This window comes from Canis lupus, chromosome 33, assembly GCF_048164855.1.
Source record: "Canis lupus baileyi chromosome 33, mCanLup2.hap1, whole genome shotgun sequence".
Lineage (NCBI taxonomy): Eukaryota > Metazoa > Chordata > Mammalia > Carnivora > Canidae > Canis > Canis lupus.
This window is the reverse complement of record NC_132870.1, coordinates 20447756-20461112: the sequence shown is the minus strand read 5'-3', so window position 1 is coordinate 20461112 and position 13357 is coordinate 20447756. Positions and strand designations below refer to the sequence as shown.

The following is a 13357-nucleotide window of genomic DNA, read 5'->3' as shown; positions in this document are numbered from 1 at the left end:
AATTTTTTTTCTGGAAATTAATTTAATTTCTATTTAATTAAGACCACTTTTAATAGACTTTCTATTACCTAACTCATACAATTCTGCCCAACCCTCCCTTTTTTAAACAATGAGGAGCTCCTCTTTATTGCCCTTAAGATTTTAGATTGTTGAGTGTATGTATTGCCAAGAGCAAAGCTGTTCATATTGATTGAAGATATGCTAAAACTAGAGATACTTCTCTAGGAATCCTGGCTGACTCAGGAGTGGGATGGGCATGGCAGTATTCATTTAGGTTGAGAGAAGACTTGAGTATTTGTTAGCCCCTTTGGCTAAGGCTGTCCTTGCTTTGGATTTAGAATTGAATGAAGTTAAACTTTGTTTCGTGGCTTATTTAAACTATGTCTCATCTTCACTTTTTTTTCCTTTAAAGGATTTTTCCAGTGCAACTTTGAAATACAAGGGGATACATTTTGGCAACTCTTTGGGAAGACTTGAGTTACCTATAAAGTCAGGACCTGGTCCTGGACAGTATGATATAGGCCAGTAAGTAAAACAAAACAAAACAAAACAAAAACAAAAACAAAAACAAAACAAAACTATATATATATATATATATATATATATATATATATATATATTTTAATATATACACACACACACACACACACATTTAATATAGTTCTTGATTAGAAAGTATTCTAATAATTTAGACCAGGACATGCTGTTATGTAAGTACAGATCAGTATGAAAAACTCCAGAAGTATTTTTGAGTAACCTATATGAAAACTATTGCTTTTTTTTTATGAGCCAGACCCTGTGCTATCTGCTTCACATGTATTACCTCATTTAACCTTCCCAAGTCTCTGTGTAGTTACTATTGTTATCCATATTTTATTGGTGAAAAGTGCAAGGGTCAAAAAGAGTAAATAACATTCAAGATCATTTGGCTATTAAGTGGCAAAGCTAGACTTTAACCAAGGCCTGTTTGTGATTGTACAACCCATGTGTCTGAATACTAAAATATACACAGAAGATCAGAGAAAATATAAAAGAAGGTAACCCAGTATTCATTTGTGCCTGGCTCCAGTGTCCATTCTTCTGACTAAATGGTAGATGTAGAAGCCATTCTTATTGTGGGGTTCAGAGCCATAGCATCAGGTTGGAGCTTATATTTATGAAGTTTAACCAGGAAGTACATTTCCGGTAAAATAACTCTGCCTTACTTTCTCTGTCTCCTACGGTTAAGACCTTAGCCATGGGTCCATGGGAGACTAAGTTGAGTAGCAAATACCATGTTGTTCTCAGAATCTATCACCTGTTTTCATTACAATTTTTAAAGAAGATCCATTTTATCTGTCTGATTCTTTTTCTCTAATAGAATGAATTTTCTTTTTCTTTTTTTTTTAAAGATTTTATTTATTTATTCATGATAGTCACAGAGAGAGAGAGAGAGAGAGAGAGAGAGTGGCAGAGACAGCAGAGACACAGGCAGAAGGAGAAGCAGGCTCCACGCAGGGAGCCCGACGTGGGATTCGATCCCGGGTCTCCAGGATCGCGCCCCGGGTCAAAGGCAGGCGCTAAACCGCTGTGCCACCCAGGGATCCCTAGAATGAATTTTCTTATAAGAAGTCCCGCAGTGGGGATCCCTGGGTGGCGCAGCAGTTTGGCGCCTGCCTTTGGCCCAGGGTGCGATCCTGGAGACCCGGGATGGAATCCCACGTCGGGCTCCCGGTGCATGGAGCCTGCTTCTCCCTCTGCCTATGTCTCTGCCTCTCTCTCTCTCTCTGTGACTATCATAAAAAAAAAAAAAAAAAAAAAAAAAAGAAGTCCCGCAGTGATTACCTATCTAAGTAGTTTCCTAGACAGATTCAAACACATCTTTATACCAGTGGTGGTTATGGCTTAGACTCTTCTTAGACTCCCTTACTAATGTTCATTTACTGAACAAACATTGTTTGAATTCTGTGTGTTAGTACTACACATGGTAACAGAATAAAAGGGATAAAACACGGTTCTTGTTTTTGGGAATTTATCCCCTATTCTCTTTTCATTTTTTTCACTCTCCTAAACAGGGAGGTACACCTTGTATTTTTATTCTTTTAGTAGTACACTAGAACTTTAATATGCATGTTTAGCTTAATGGGGTCTAACAATATTTTTGTCATTGTCCCAAATGAAACAAAGTCTACGAGATGTTCTAATTCATTCTGTTCATCCTCTTACATGTGCTTTTGTTATTCAGTGTTCTAATTTTATCCTTTTTTTCTTTCAGTTTGGCTGGTTTACTTATCTGTCTGTCTGTCTGTCTGCCTGCCTCCTGCCCATTAATTTTATTGAGGTTTAATTAACATAAGGCAAAAGTAACCTTTTTTTTAAGGTATGTAGTTCTCTGATGATTGCTTTCCTTTCATTCCACTACACTTCTGACCAAATACTGTAGGCATAACTGAGAGTCTAACCTTGTTGTTCTGATTTTGCTAGGCAGTTTTTTCCTAAGAGTCTCTTTTGTTTCTCCAACTCTGTCCCACTCTCATTCTAATTCCTGGTTTTTAAATGTTACTTTCTCTTGAGCTTTTTTATTTCCTGTGTTTCTTCTATTTACATTTTCACTTTTGCTTGTAAGAATGTATCCATATAAATTGCATTCCAGACTGCTTCAGTTATGTCACCATTTCCATAATTTGTCTGCTCTTTGGTTTTGCTGCCTCACCATACCTTTTATTTGGAGTTGTCTTGGTTCCATCTGGTAGTTGACATTTTGTACCTTTTTTTTTTTTTTTTTTTTTTAACCTTTTACTTTACTGATCAAGTCAGAATTATTCTGGGATATTTGACATAGTATAAAAGTGAAGATACTTGGTCATTGTAAATGGACAAATGAACTTCTAGGTCTCTTTTTAGGAAAGACACAGACCTAAATGATATGTGACCCTCTGATCTCCCAAATATAAATTTATTATCCACAGGACTATTTGAGATTTTGAAAACAAGTGCACTTGTTGAAATTTCTGTGGAAAAAAATCAGCAAAGTCAGCATTAACCAGTGAACTGAGATGTTAAATGGGTATTTAAATCATAGCAATGTCAAAGAAAATATTTACAATTATATAACTTAGGCATTTGTTTTTATGTTTTTCTTTATGTTTTTAAAAATGCTTATGTTCAGTATAGTTCATTGGAAATATATGGGGTTTTTTTGGAAATTCTGTTTAATAAATGGAAAAAAAATAGTATAGTCAATATAGTCTATTTAAAAATAACTTTTGTAGGGACACCTGGTGGCACAGTCAGTTAAGTGTCCGGCTCTTGGTTTCAGAGCAGGTCGTGATCTCAGAGTTGTGAGATTGAGCCCTGCTTCAGGCTCTGTGCTTAGTGCAGAGTTTGCTTGAGATTTTCTCTCCCTCTGCCCCTCCTGCTTGTGCTCTCATTCTCTCTAAAATAAATAAGTAGATCTTTAAAAAAATTCTTGTAGTAATAATAGCTCAGTTATGTGTACTTATGGGCCATGTATGGCATTAAATATTTCACCTATATTATCTACTTTAATCATTACAATCTTAAGAATTGGTTGTGACTATTTCCAATCAGGTGAAGAATTAGAGTTTGGAGAAGTAAGGTGATTTGTGTAAGGCCACACAGCTAGTAGATAACAGTGTTAGGATTCATATCAGTCTGTCTGACTCTAAAACTTGGGCTGTTAATGACTTTTAGTTTCTTCTTCTTGAGGTTGTGTAAATTTCAGTGAAAATAAGTTTCTCTTTTATTTTTCAAAGAACTTTATGTCCCTTTTTTGATTGTTTTATGATAGAAATAGTTGAAATACCAAGGGATTTGAAATTTTAAAGATGTTTTATATTAAATGGAACACATAAACTGTTTTGGGTAACTTTTTATTTAAACTCCTTTTTTTTTTTTTTTTTTTTTTTTTATTTAAACTCCTGATATGAATCCCACATCTAATTTTTTTTGGAGTCATTATTAGTGTAGGTTTATTATAATGCTCTGAATTGGAAAATGCACAACTAGCCAACATAAATGAATACATTTTACAAAATTTAGAATATATTGGCCTAACATACCCAGATGATTCTATTATTGCATACTTTTGAAGCAGGCAATGTTCATGTAAAATTTTCTATTTGTTTATATAAACAAATATATATTTGAAGCTGAAAGCTCCTCAATTTTTCTGACTTTGCTAAAGGAAGAAGACCCCTCATTATGAAAATATTAACATCAAGAAAGATCAACAGCTAAATTATTGCTTAAATCTCCCACGATTTTATGAAGTAATAATATTGCAGGAGGAAAAAAAGGTAAGTTGAAATGTAACTATCTTATCTTCTTTCTATGTATTTAAGATTGTAATTACAAGGTTAGAGTACTCTTAGATCTACTGTGTCTAGTAGCTAGTTGTTACTCAGTGAATATTATTGAAGGGACTAAAAATTTCCAGCAAGTGATCACCATCTCTACTTGAATATCTCTTGTGATAAATAACTCACTAGCCCTAAGGTTTATTGTTTCAGTAGTGGACAACTCTGTTTCGTACAATTTCCTTCTGATCTAAATTTGCCTGCCTGCTGCCTACTTTTTCTCCTTTTTCTTGTGACTTCCTTTCAATCTCCTTTTCAGTCTTTTTCTAGTAAGAACAAATATTCCTCACTTAGCTATTCTTATTTAAATTCATGGTAATTTATTTTCCTTTAAAGTTATCTAGGGATCTTTTCTAGTTTATGGATTTCCCTCTTTTCCTTTCTCTCTCTTTTTATTTTTTTATTTTTATTTTTTTTCTCTCTCTTTTTAATATGATACTAGAATTAAGTGTAATATTCTTGGTGTAGTGTGATTTGTGCATAGTAGGATTTTCATCTTTCTTCTTCTGGATAATAAATATTTATTAATATAAAACTCCGGATACCACTAAATTTTTTTGTAGCTATGTTTCAGGTTACTCTTTTGCAACTTGTTAGGCAAATAAAACTGAAGAGTTTTTTTCCTCCTTCAGTATATTATTATATTTAAACATAAAAACTTGAAAATAGAATATTACACAGTTATAAAAAAGGATAAGATCTTATTTGCAATAACATGGATGGACTCAGGGTAGTATGCTAAGTGAATTAAATCAAAGAAAGATAAATACCATATGATTTTACTCCTATGTGAAATCTAAAAAAGACAAGCAAAAAAGCAGAATTAGACCTATAAATACATAGAATAAACTGATGGTTACCAGAGGGAAGGAGTTTGGGGAGTTAGGAAAAATTGATGAAGAAGAGTGGAAAATACAGGCTTACAGTTATGGAATGAATAAATCATGAGAATAAAGGGACAGCACGGGGAGTATAGTTTATGATATTATGATAGTGTTGTATAGTGGCAGATGGTAGCTATACTTCTGGAGAGCATAGCATAATGTATAGAGAAGTTGAATCACTATGCATATATTTGAAACTAATATAATGTCATGTATCAACTATATTCAAGTACATAAAAAACCTTGAAGATAATAGAATACAAATTTTAAAATGGGTTGTTTAGAATAAGGGTAAATGATTCTCAGCTGGAAAATCAGTAACTGTTTCAATAAGAATTTTCTTTGCATTTGATTTCCTTGGTCTTCCTCTGAATATCAATCTGCAATGTGAAATATTGTTTCTAGAAATAAAAAGACACATTAACAGAATAATATAATTGATTTTATAGAATTATAATAATTAATCTCAAACAGTATGCAAAGTGTTAATTTAGAATCATGAGAGATAATGGTCTAGTTTTCTGTACTTATAATGTCTTTGTTTTGTTTACATATTAGGGTTATACTGGTTTCATAGAATGAGTTAGGAAGTATTCCCTCTGCTTCTATCCTCTGAAAGAGTTTGTAGAGAATTGGTATAATCTGTTCCTTAAATGTTTGGTAAAATTTACTGGTGAACCCACCTGGGCTTGGTGCTTTCTTTTTTTTGGAAGGTTATTAATTACTGATTCAATTTAAAAAAAAAGATATAGCCTATTTGGATCATATCTTTTTCCTTGTGTGAGTTTGGGAAGATTGAGTCTTTCAAGGAATTGGTCCAATTTATCTGGCTTATCAAATGTATAGGCATATAGTTCATAGTATTCCTTTATTATTCTTTTAATGTTTATGGGATCTGTAGTGATGTCTTCTCCTTCATTTCTGATACAAGTAATTATATCCTTCTTTTTTCTTAGTTTACCTGGCTAGAGACTTATATATTTGATTGAGCTTTTCAAAGTCCTGGCTTTTGGTTTCATTGATTTTTCTCTATTCATTTCTTATTTTCAATTTAATTGAGTTTTGCTCTAATTGCTCTAATTCTACTTATTTCTTTTCTATTGCCTACTTTCAGTTTAATTTGGACTTCTTTTTTTATTTTCCTAAGGTGGAAACTCAGACTTTCATTGCTACAAATGATGTCAATGATATCTAGTTGATTGATGGTATTATTGATTTCAACTATGTCTGTACTGATTTTCTGCCTGCTAGTCTGCCTGTTTCTGAGAAATGGGTGTTGAAGTCTTCAACTGTAATAGTGGATTCATTTATTTTTACTGCAGCCCTATCAGTTTTGCCTCATATAATTTGCTGCTTTGTTGTTAGGCACATGTACGTTAAGAGTCTTTTTGTAATGATCTTTAGCCCTGATAATCTTCCTTGCTTTGAAGTCTTTATTGTCTAAAATTAATATATCTTGTCTTGCTTTCTTTTGATTAGTATTAGCATAGTATGTTTTTCTCCATTTGTTTTTAATTTATGTGTGTGTGTGTGTGTATTTTAAAGATTTTTATTTATTTATTCATGAGAGGCACAGAGAGAGACAGAGGCAGAGGGAGAAGCAGGCTCAGTGCAAGGAGCCCTATGTGGGACTTGATCCCGGGTCTCCAGGATTGTGCCCTGGGCCGAAGGCAGGTGCTAAACCACCGAGCCACCCAGGTGTCCCTTGTATTTGTTTTTATATTTAAAGTGGGATTCTTATAGACAGCAAAACTACTGTACAAGTCTTGTATAGTGGGTCTTATTTGTTGATCCACGGACAATCTCCTTTTTTTTTTTTTAAGATTTTATTTATTTATTCATGAGAGACACAGAGAGAGAGGCAGAGACATAGGCAGAAGGAGAAGCAGGCCCCATGCAGGGAGCCTGATGTGGGACTGAATCCCAGGACTCGAGGATCACGTCCTGGGCCAAAGGCGTCGCTAAACCGCTGAGTCACCCAGGTGTCCAATGTCCATCTTTTAATTGGTAAATTTAGATCATTAGACATTCAAGGATTATTGATATAGTTGGACTAATATCTACCACATTTGTTACTGTTTTCTATTTGATGCCCTTGTTTTTTGCTCCTATTTTTATCATGCATTCCTTTTCTGCCTTTTGTGTGGTTCTCATCTGTTCTTATCTTCTATTTTCTTTATTCATCAGAGCACTTAGCATATTAATCCTACTTGTTTTAAGTTCTCATTTGGTGATGGAACTTTCCCGCCATGTCTGGCTCTGATACTTGCCCTGTTTCTTCTGATTTTTCCTTTTTATTATGGGTTTTAATTTTCTCTTAATTACTGGATATCTTAGTCTGTTTGGGTTGCTATAACAGAATAGCATAGACTGAATGGCTTATAAATAAGAAAAAATTATTCTTTATAACTCTGGGAATCTAGGAAATCCAAGAAGAAGGTACCAGCAGATTCAGTTCTTTTGAGGATTTACTTCCTGGTCCATGGTTGTCTTTTTGCTGTGTCTTTACATGGTGGAAGAGGCAAGGGAGCTGTCTTGGATGCCTTTTTTTTTTTTTTTAAAGACTCTAATCCTATTCATCAGAGCTCTGCGCCCATGAGTTAATCACTTCAGCACCTAATAGATCTAGGGAAGGAAAATGCCCAATTCCAGTCACCTCTGGCTTCTCATATAAGATAAAGAAAATACCTAACTCCAGCCCACACTAGCCATTCTAACCCAGTTAAAAGAGAGTTACACTTATGAAGTGTAACTTATAAGAAACACTTATGAAGTTCATAGTCCAGTTCAGAGGCAGAGGCCCACTAAAAGACTGAGAGCTAATAATAGAACTATATAGAACTCTTCCCCTTCCTGGGACACTTGGCGGCTCAGTCAATTAAAGCATCTGCCTTCGGACTGAGCCCCACATGGGGCTCCCTGCTCAGTAAAGAGCCTGCTTCTCTTCTCCTTCTGCTGCTCCCCCTTCTTGTGCACTCTCTCCCTGTCAAATAAATAAAATCTTAAGAAAAAAAAAAAACTCTTCCCCTTCCCCATACCTTACTACCATATTACTAAAGGCATATTTACAACAGTTCCTTTACCTAATACATGATATCAAGTTATATAGATTGTTTATATCCCCCCACCCCCAAAATTCATGTTAAGTCTGTTCTCCTAATGTGATGATATTTGGAGTCGATAGCTCTTGTTGCTGCTGCAGAAACCTGCAACGTTGGCTGCCACAGAACCCTGTAGTTTTTGGCGATGTTGATCTCAGGTATCTGAGCTTTATGAGTGTATACTGCTGCCCCTTCTCTGAAGCCGGAACCTTCTCTGTGGCTCCCGCTCCCTCAGGGGCTAGAGCCATTGTTCTCCTCAGCTAGTGCCCTGACAACTACCCACAGTTCTTTCCCCATGGAAGGTAGTCCATAAAATCTGGAAGAGATGACTGCTTCCCCAAATGTACAGACATTAATGCAAGGCATAAGAAATAAAGAAAATCAAGGAAACATGACACCACCAAAAGAATATAATTGTTCAGTAAGTGGCTCCAAACAAAAGCTCTGTCAATAAATTCAAAATTATTGTTTTAAAGAAGTTCAGTGACGTTTAAGAAAACAAAGTTAGAAAACTTAATGAAATCAAAATAATAATAGTTGAATAAAATGTGAAGTTTAACAGAGATAGAAATAACAAAAAAAGAACTAAACAAATCCTGGAGCTGAAGAATACAATGAATGAAATGAAAAATGCAATAGAGAGCTTCAATAGTAGACTCATTCAAATGGAAGAAAGAATCTTGTCAACACAAAGAAAGTTCATTTGAAATTTTTCAGTCAGGGAGAAAAAAGATAAAAGAATGGAAGAGAATGAGGGATTCTTACAGTATTTATACCACATCATGAGAGAATCAATATATGCACTTTGGAAGTCTCAAAAGGAGAAGAGAGAGAAAGGAGCTGAAAGAAATAATGGCTGAAGACTTCCCAAATCTTTGGAGGGAATTCATGAAGCTCAAAGGTCCTAAAATAGAATCAACCCAAAGATTACATGGAGATGCATTATAGTTAAATTGTGAAAAGTCAATGACAAAGAGAATTTTTAATGCAATAAGAGAAAAGTGATTTATCATGTATAAGACTCCTCTGAAAACTGTTCCCCAAGAATGTAAGTTGATTTCTCAGTAGAAACTTTGATATAGGGTGAGAAGATGTATTCAAAGAACTGAAAAACAAAACAAAACAAAACAAAACACAGCCAAATAAGAATACTATACCCAGGAATATTATTCGTTAAAAATGGAGACAAAATGTCTTTCCCAGATAAACAATAACTGGGAATTTGTCACTCTTAGACCTGCCTTACAAGATATACTTAACATATTTCTTCAAATTGAAAAGAAAACATGCTAAACAGCAGCATGAAATCTTATAGGTAAAGGTGAACATATAAACATACATAGGTTAATATAGTAGTAACAATGGTGTGTAAATTACTTTAACTCTAATGTGAAAGTATTTCCCACACTGGGCTCCCTGCATGGAGCCTGCTTCTCCACCTCTCTCTCTGTGTCTCTCATGAATAAATAAATAAAATCTTAAAAAAAATAGAGCAGAGTAAGTCAAATGAAGGAGAATAAGAAAATAAAACATTTGAATTAGTGTTTTAAAAGATAAAATAGACAAACTGTTAGACTATGAAAAAGAGAAAAGACTCAGAAAAATCAGATGAAAGTAAACATTTCAATGGATGCCTCAGAATAAAAAGAAAAGGACTGTAAGGGTACCATTATGAACAACTATATACCAACCCACTGGACTACTTAATGAGAAATAAATTCCTGGAAACATACAACCTAGCAAAACTGAATCAGGAAGAAATAGAAAGCCTGAACAGACCAATAACAAAGAACCTGACTCAGTAATAAAAAAATCTCCCAACAAAGAAAAGTCCAGGGCCTAATATCTTCATGGGTGAGTTTTACCAAACATTCAAAGAATAATTAATACCAATCCTTAAGTTCTTCCAGAAAATAGAAGAGGGAATGCTTCCAAACTCATTTTATGAGTCTAGCATCCCAATATCCCTGAGGAATTATAGTTGTAAAAATTCTTAATAAAATATTAGCTGTTAAATAAAAAATTTAAGAGTGTATTTAAAGGATTATATACCATGGCCAAGTGTGATTTATCTCAGGGATGCAAGGATGGTTCAACATATACAACATGATACAACACTTTAAACCCCATGTGGTCATTTCAATAGATGTAGAAAAAACATTTGATAAAGTTCAGCACCCATTCATGATTGAAACTCTATACAAAAAGAAGTATGGAAGGATCTACCATCAACAGAAAAAAGAAAATGAAAATGATAAATCTCTCAGGTGATGGATATATTAATTAGCTTGTGTGTGGTGATTGTTTCACTATATTTGTATATAAAATGATCAAATGGTACACTTTAAATATATACCGCTATCATTTTACTTTTATCTTGTATTTTTCACTTATAATTATTGTGAATTATATGCAAAAATACTATATCAGTATTATCGTATTATATATCACTGTTATTTGTTATACATGGAAAAATTGTAAAAGATAAGGAATGGTTATAGTACAAGTCTTGGTATGTTAGGGGAGTAGATGGTAGAAGATATGAATGCTCTAAAGAGCTGAAGATTTGACTGCTGCTTGGTGTGTCATTTTCTAGTGAAATCTAATGTATAGTTTAAATTTGACCGTATTTAAGGGTAATTTCATTATAATTATACATGCACTTTTAAAAACAAATTTTAAACAAGATATGTTTACTTAAGGGCTCCTCTGTTCTAACTGTATGTAGTTTGCCTCTTTTTCCTTTAAAAATCAACTCTGAAAACAATTTTGATAAAATAAGAATATTGGGGTATCAAAGAACAGTTATTGTGAAAGTAGATAATAACAACATACTGATATTTTCTTCATATTTAGTATAATATGAAACTAATACTGTTCAAAATGATTTTTTTCCCCACAACTTTTTCCATGGAGTATTCCAACGTGCCTAATAATAAAAATTAACTTCTCATTTCTTTACCCTATAAATAGTAAAAGGAATAAGGAATTAAGTTGAATGAACTAGTTGAAAATAGGAACTTAATTGTACATAGCACTTCTCAGTGCTTTTTTGTCATAGCAAAGATGTAGAAATTTCTAATTTACACTTTGAGATAACAAGGGAAGATGGAGTCTTTTCCATTTTTTAAAATCTAATTTTTTTGGCTTATATAATGCTAAATGGTAATTTCTCAATGATTATTAGACTGGATTTGGCTCATAGACCATAGTTTGTTGACCCCTGAAAGAAAGATATTGAGATGCATGGGATATAGATTTACTAATTTTATTTGGATAGCATATATCATTTTGGTGACATATGCAAAACATATCTCTCTAGAGGATGAGGGAGGTAGCACTTGAGAGTTCAGCACTTGAGAAGATTGAATATACACTATGAGGAATATGACAAGGAGTTAAACTGAGGTAAATAAAATAGTACCAGGTTAACAGAAGAAGGTCCCTTTTGATAGTGATCAGCAAAAGCCTGTTGTTAATATGGAGGTAGGAGTAGGGATTTGTATTGTATGGCTATACATTGTTGGATACTGGAGCTATAAATATGGTGAAATGGAGAGAATATGAAAGAATCAGGATTTTCATGGCCAGAATGGCTAACTATGAATCAAAGCTGTGTTGGGCGTGGGGACGGTCAGGGAGCGGATAAAAGAAATCAGAAAGGGTTTAATGGACTGTAAGAATAGGGCAAAGTTGAGAACTGAAAGATAAAAATGAGAGTCAACAGGAGGTAGGTAGGATAGAGGGAGTAGAAGAAAAGGATATTTGCTTATGGCCACTGAGGATAGAAGAGTTCAGTTTCATGGGGAAGAAAATGCTTCTACAGATATAACCTTGAGTCTGTTGCACTGTTGTGATCTTGTTAAATTACCATTTGTTAAGTAGAGCCCTGGGGATGGTGAGCCATGGTTCACCAAAAGACTGCAAGGAAACTGAAATAGAGGTTTATTACTCACTGGTCATGGAAAAGGTACAGGGCATGCTTCAGGGATCATTTGGGCAGGTCAAAGCAGGTGCAACCAGAGAGCATGGTACAACTTTTAGGGCATATGCCTTTATTAGGGCCTATCAATGGAGTGCTTTGTGGTTCCTGGGCTAAGTTTGGATTGGTCAATTTAAACATAAAAAAGTAGAGTTTTGGTAAGCTTTAAAGGAATCTTATCTAAGAGGTGCACAAGGAGAAGGCCCTGGGAAGCAGGGGTAAGTGCTTATCACAGGGGCTGCTGGGGGAGTGGGAGTCATATCAGGAATTTAGATTTACTTGTGACTCTATAGTCTTTTATCTAGGGCATACCCTCAAGGAAGAGGCTGGTGTCAGTTCAAGACACCTGTAGGCTGCCTGGCTACACAAAATGGATGCTGAGGTAGCAATAGGGAGTAGTTGAGCTAAACTCTCAACATGCGACTGAAGGTTGAATGAACCCTATGGTTTGCCACTTCTCTAGCTACTCCCTAGGAAATTATGTATAGGTTTTCTTTGAGTCGCAAACCTATCTGGGATAGATCAGTCCTTCCTATCCTTTAATTTAGCATTTAGGGTAGGGAGTGTAGGGCTTAGGGCCCATGCTCAAACACACATATCCACAATCTTTTGTTTTCTTTCCATTCCCTTACTCATGAGATCTTACTCATAGGCAAGAAGAGAAAATACATGGAGGAAATGGCCTCCCTATTTTCTTTTTTCCTCTTAACACTTGCTCCTTAACTTCAGATATTGCCACAAAAATTGAGTCTTATTTTGTTGTATATCCTTTATAGTCTTAACCCCCCAAATGCAGATGAATAAAAATGAGAATATGGAGAGGGATTTCAGTGGTGAAGACTGCAGAATTTTCAATAGAGTGGAGAAATATCTTAATCTTGGGGGCTGGGATGGGAAAGAAACGGGAGTGACCAGCTTTAAAGGTGTCAGGAAAAAAACATTTTGGAGTGCCTCTCCTACACATTAAGAGCAATTGTAGGAAGTATGATTTGGGAAAGTTGATAAATTTGGTATGGGGTAAGCTGACTAGCT

At 34.6% G+C, this 13357-nt stretch overlaps 1 protein-coding gene across 42 annotated transcripts in view; it reads left to right on the top strand.

Annotated features, from left to right (window-relative positions):
- Positions 1 to 13357, top strand: part of STPG2 (sperm tail PG-rich repeat containing 2) — a 531130-nt gene that overhangs the window by 29303 nt on the left and 488470 nt on the right. For all 42 annotated transcript variants that reach the window (XR_012023507.1, XR_012023495.1, XR_012023496.1 and 39 more), the window contains 2 exons: positions 413 to 525; positions 4187 to 4298. Coding sequence is in view for 22 of the 42 variants with exons in the window: in XM_072810719.1 (XP_072666820.1) it covers positions 413 to 525; positions 4187 to 4298 (225 nt within the window). In the remaining 20 variants the exon portion in view is untranslated. The remainder of the gene's footprint in view (positions 1 to 412; positions 526 to 4186; positions 4299 to 13357) is intronic.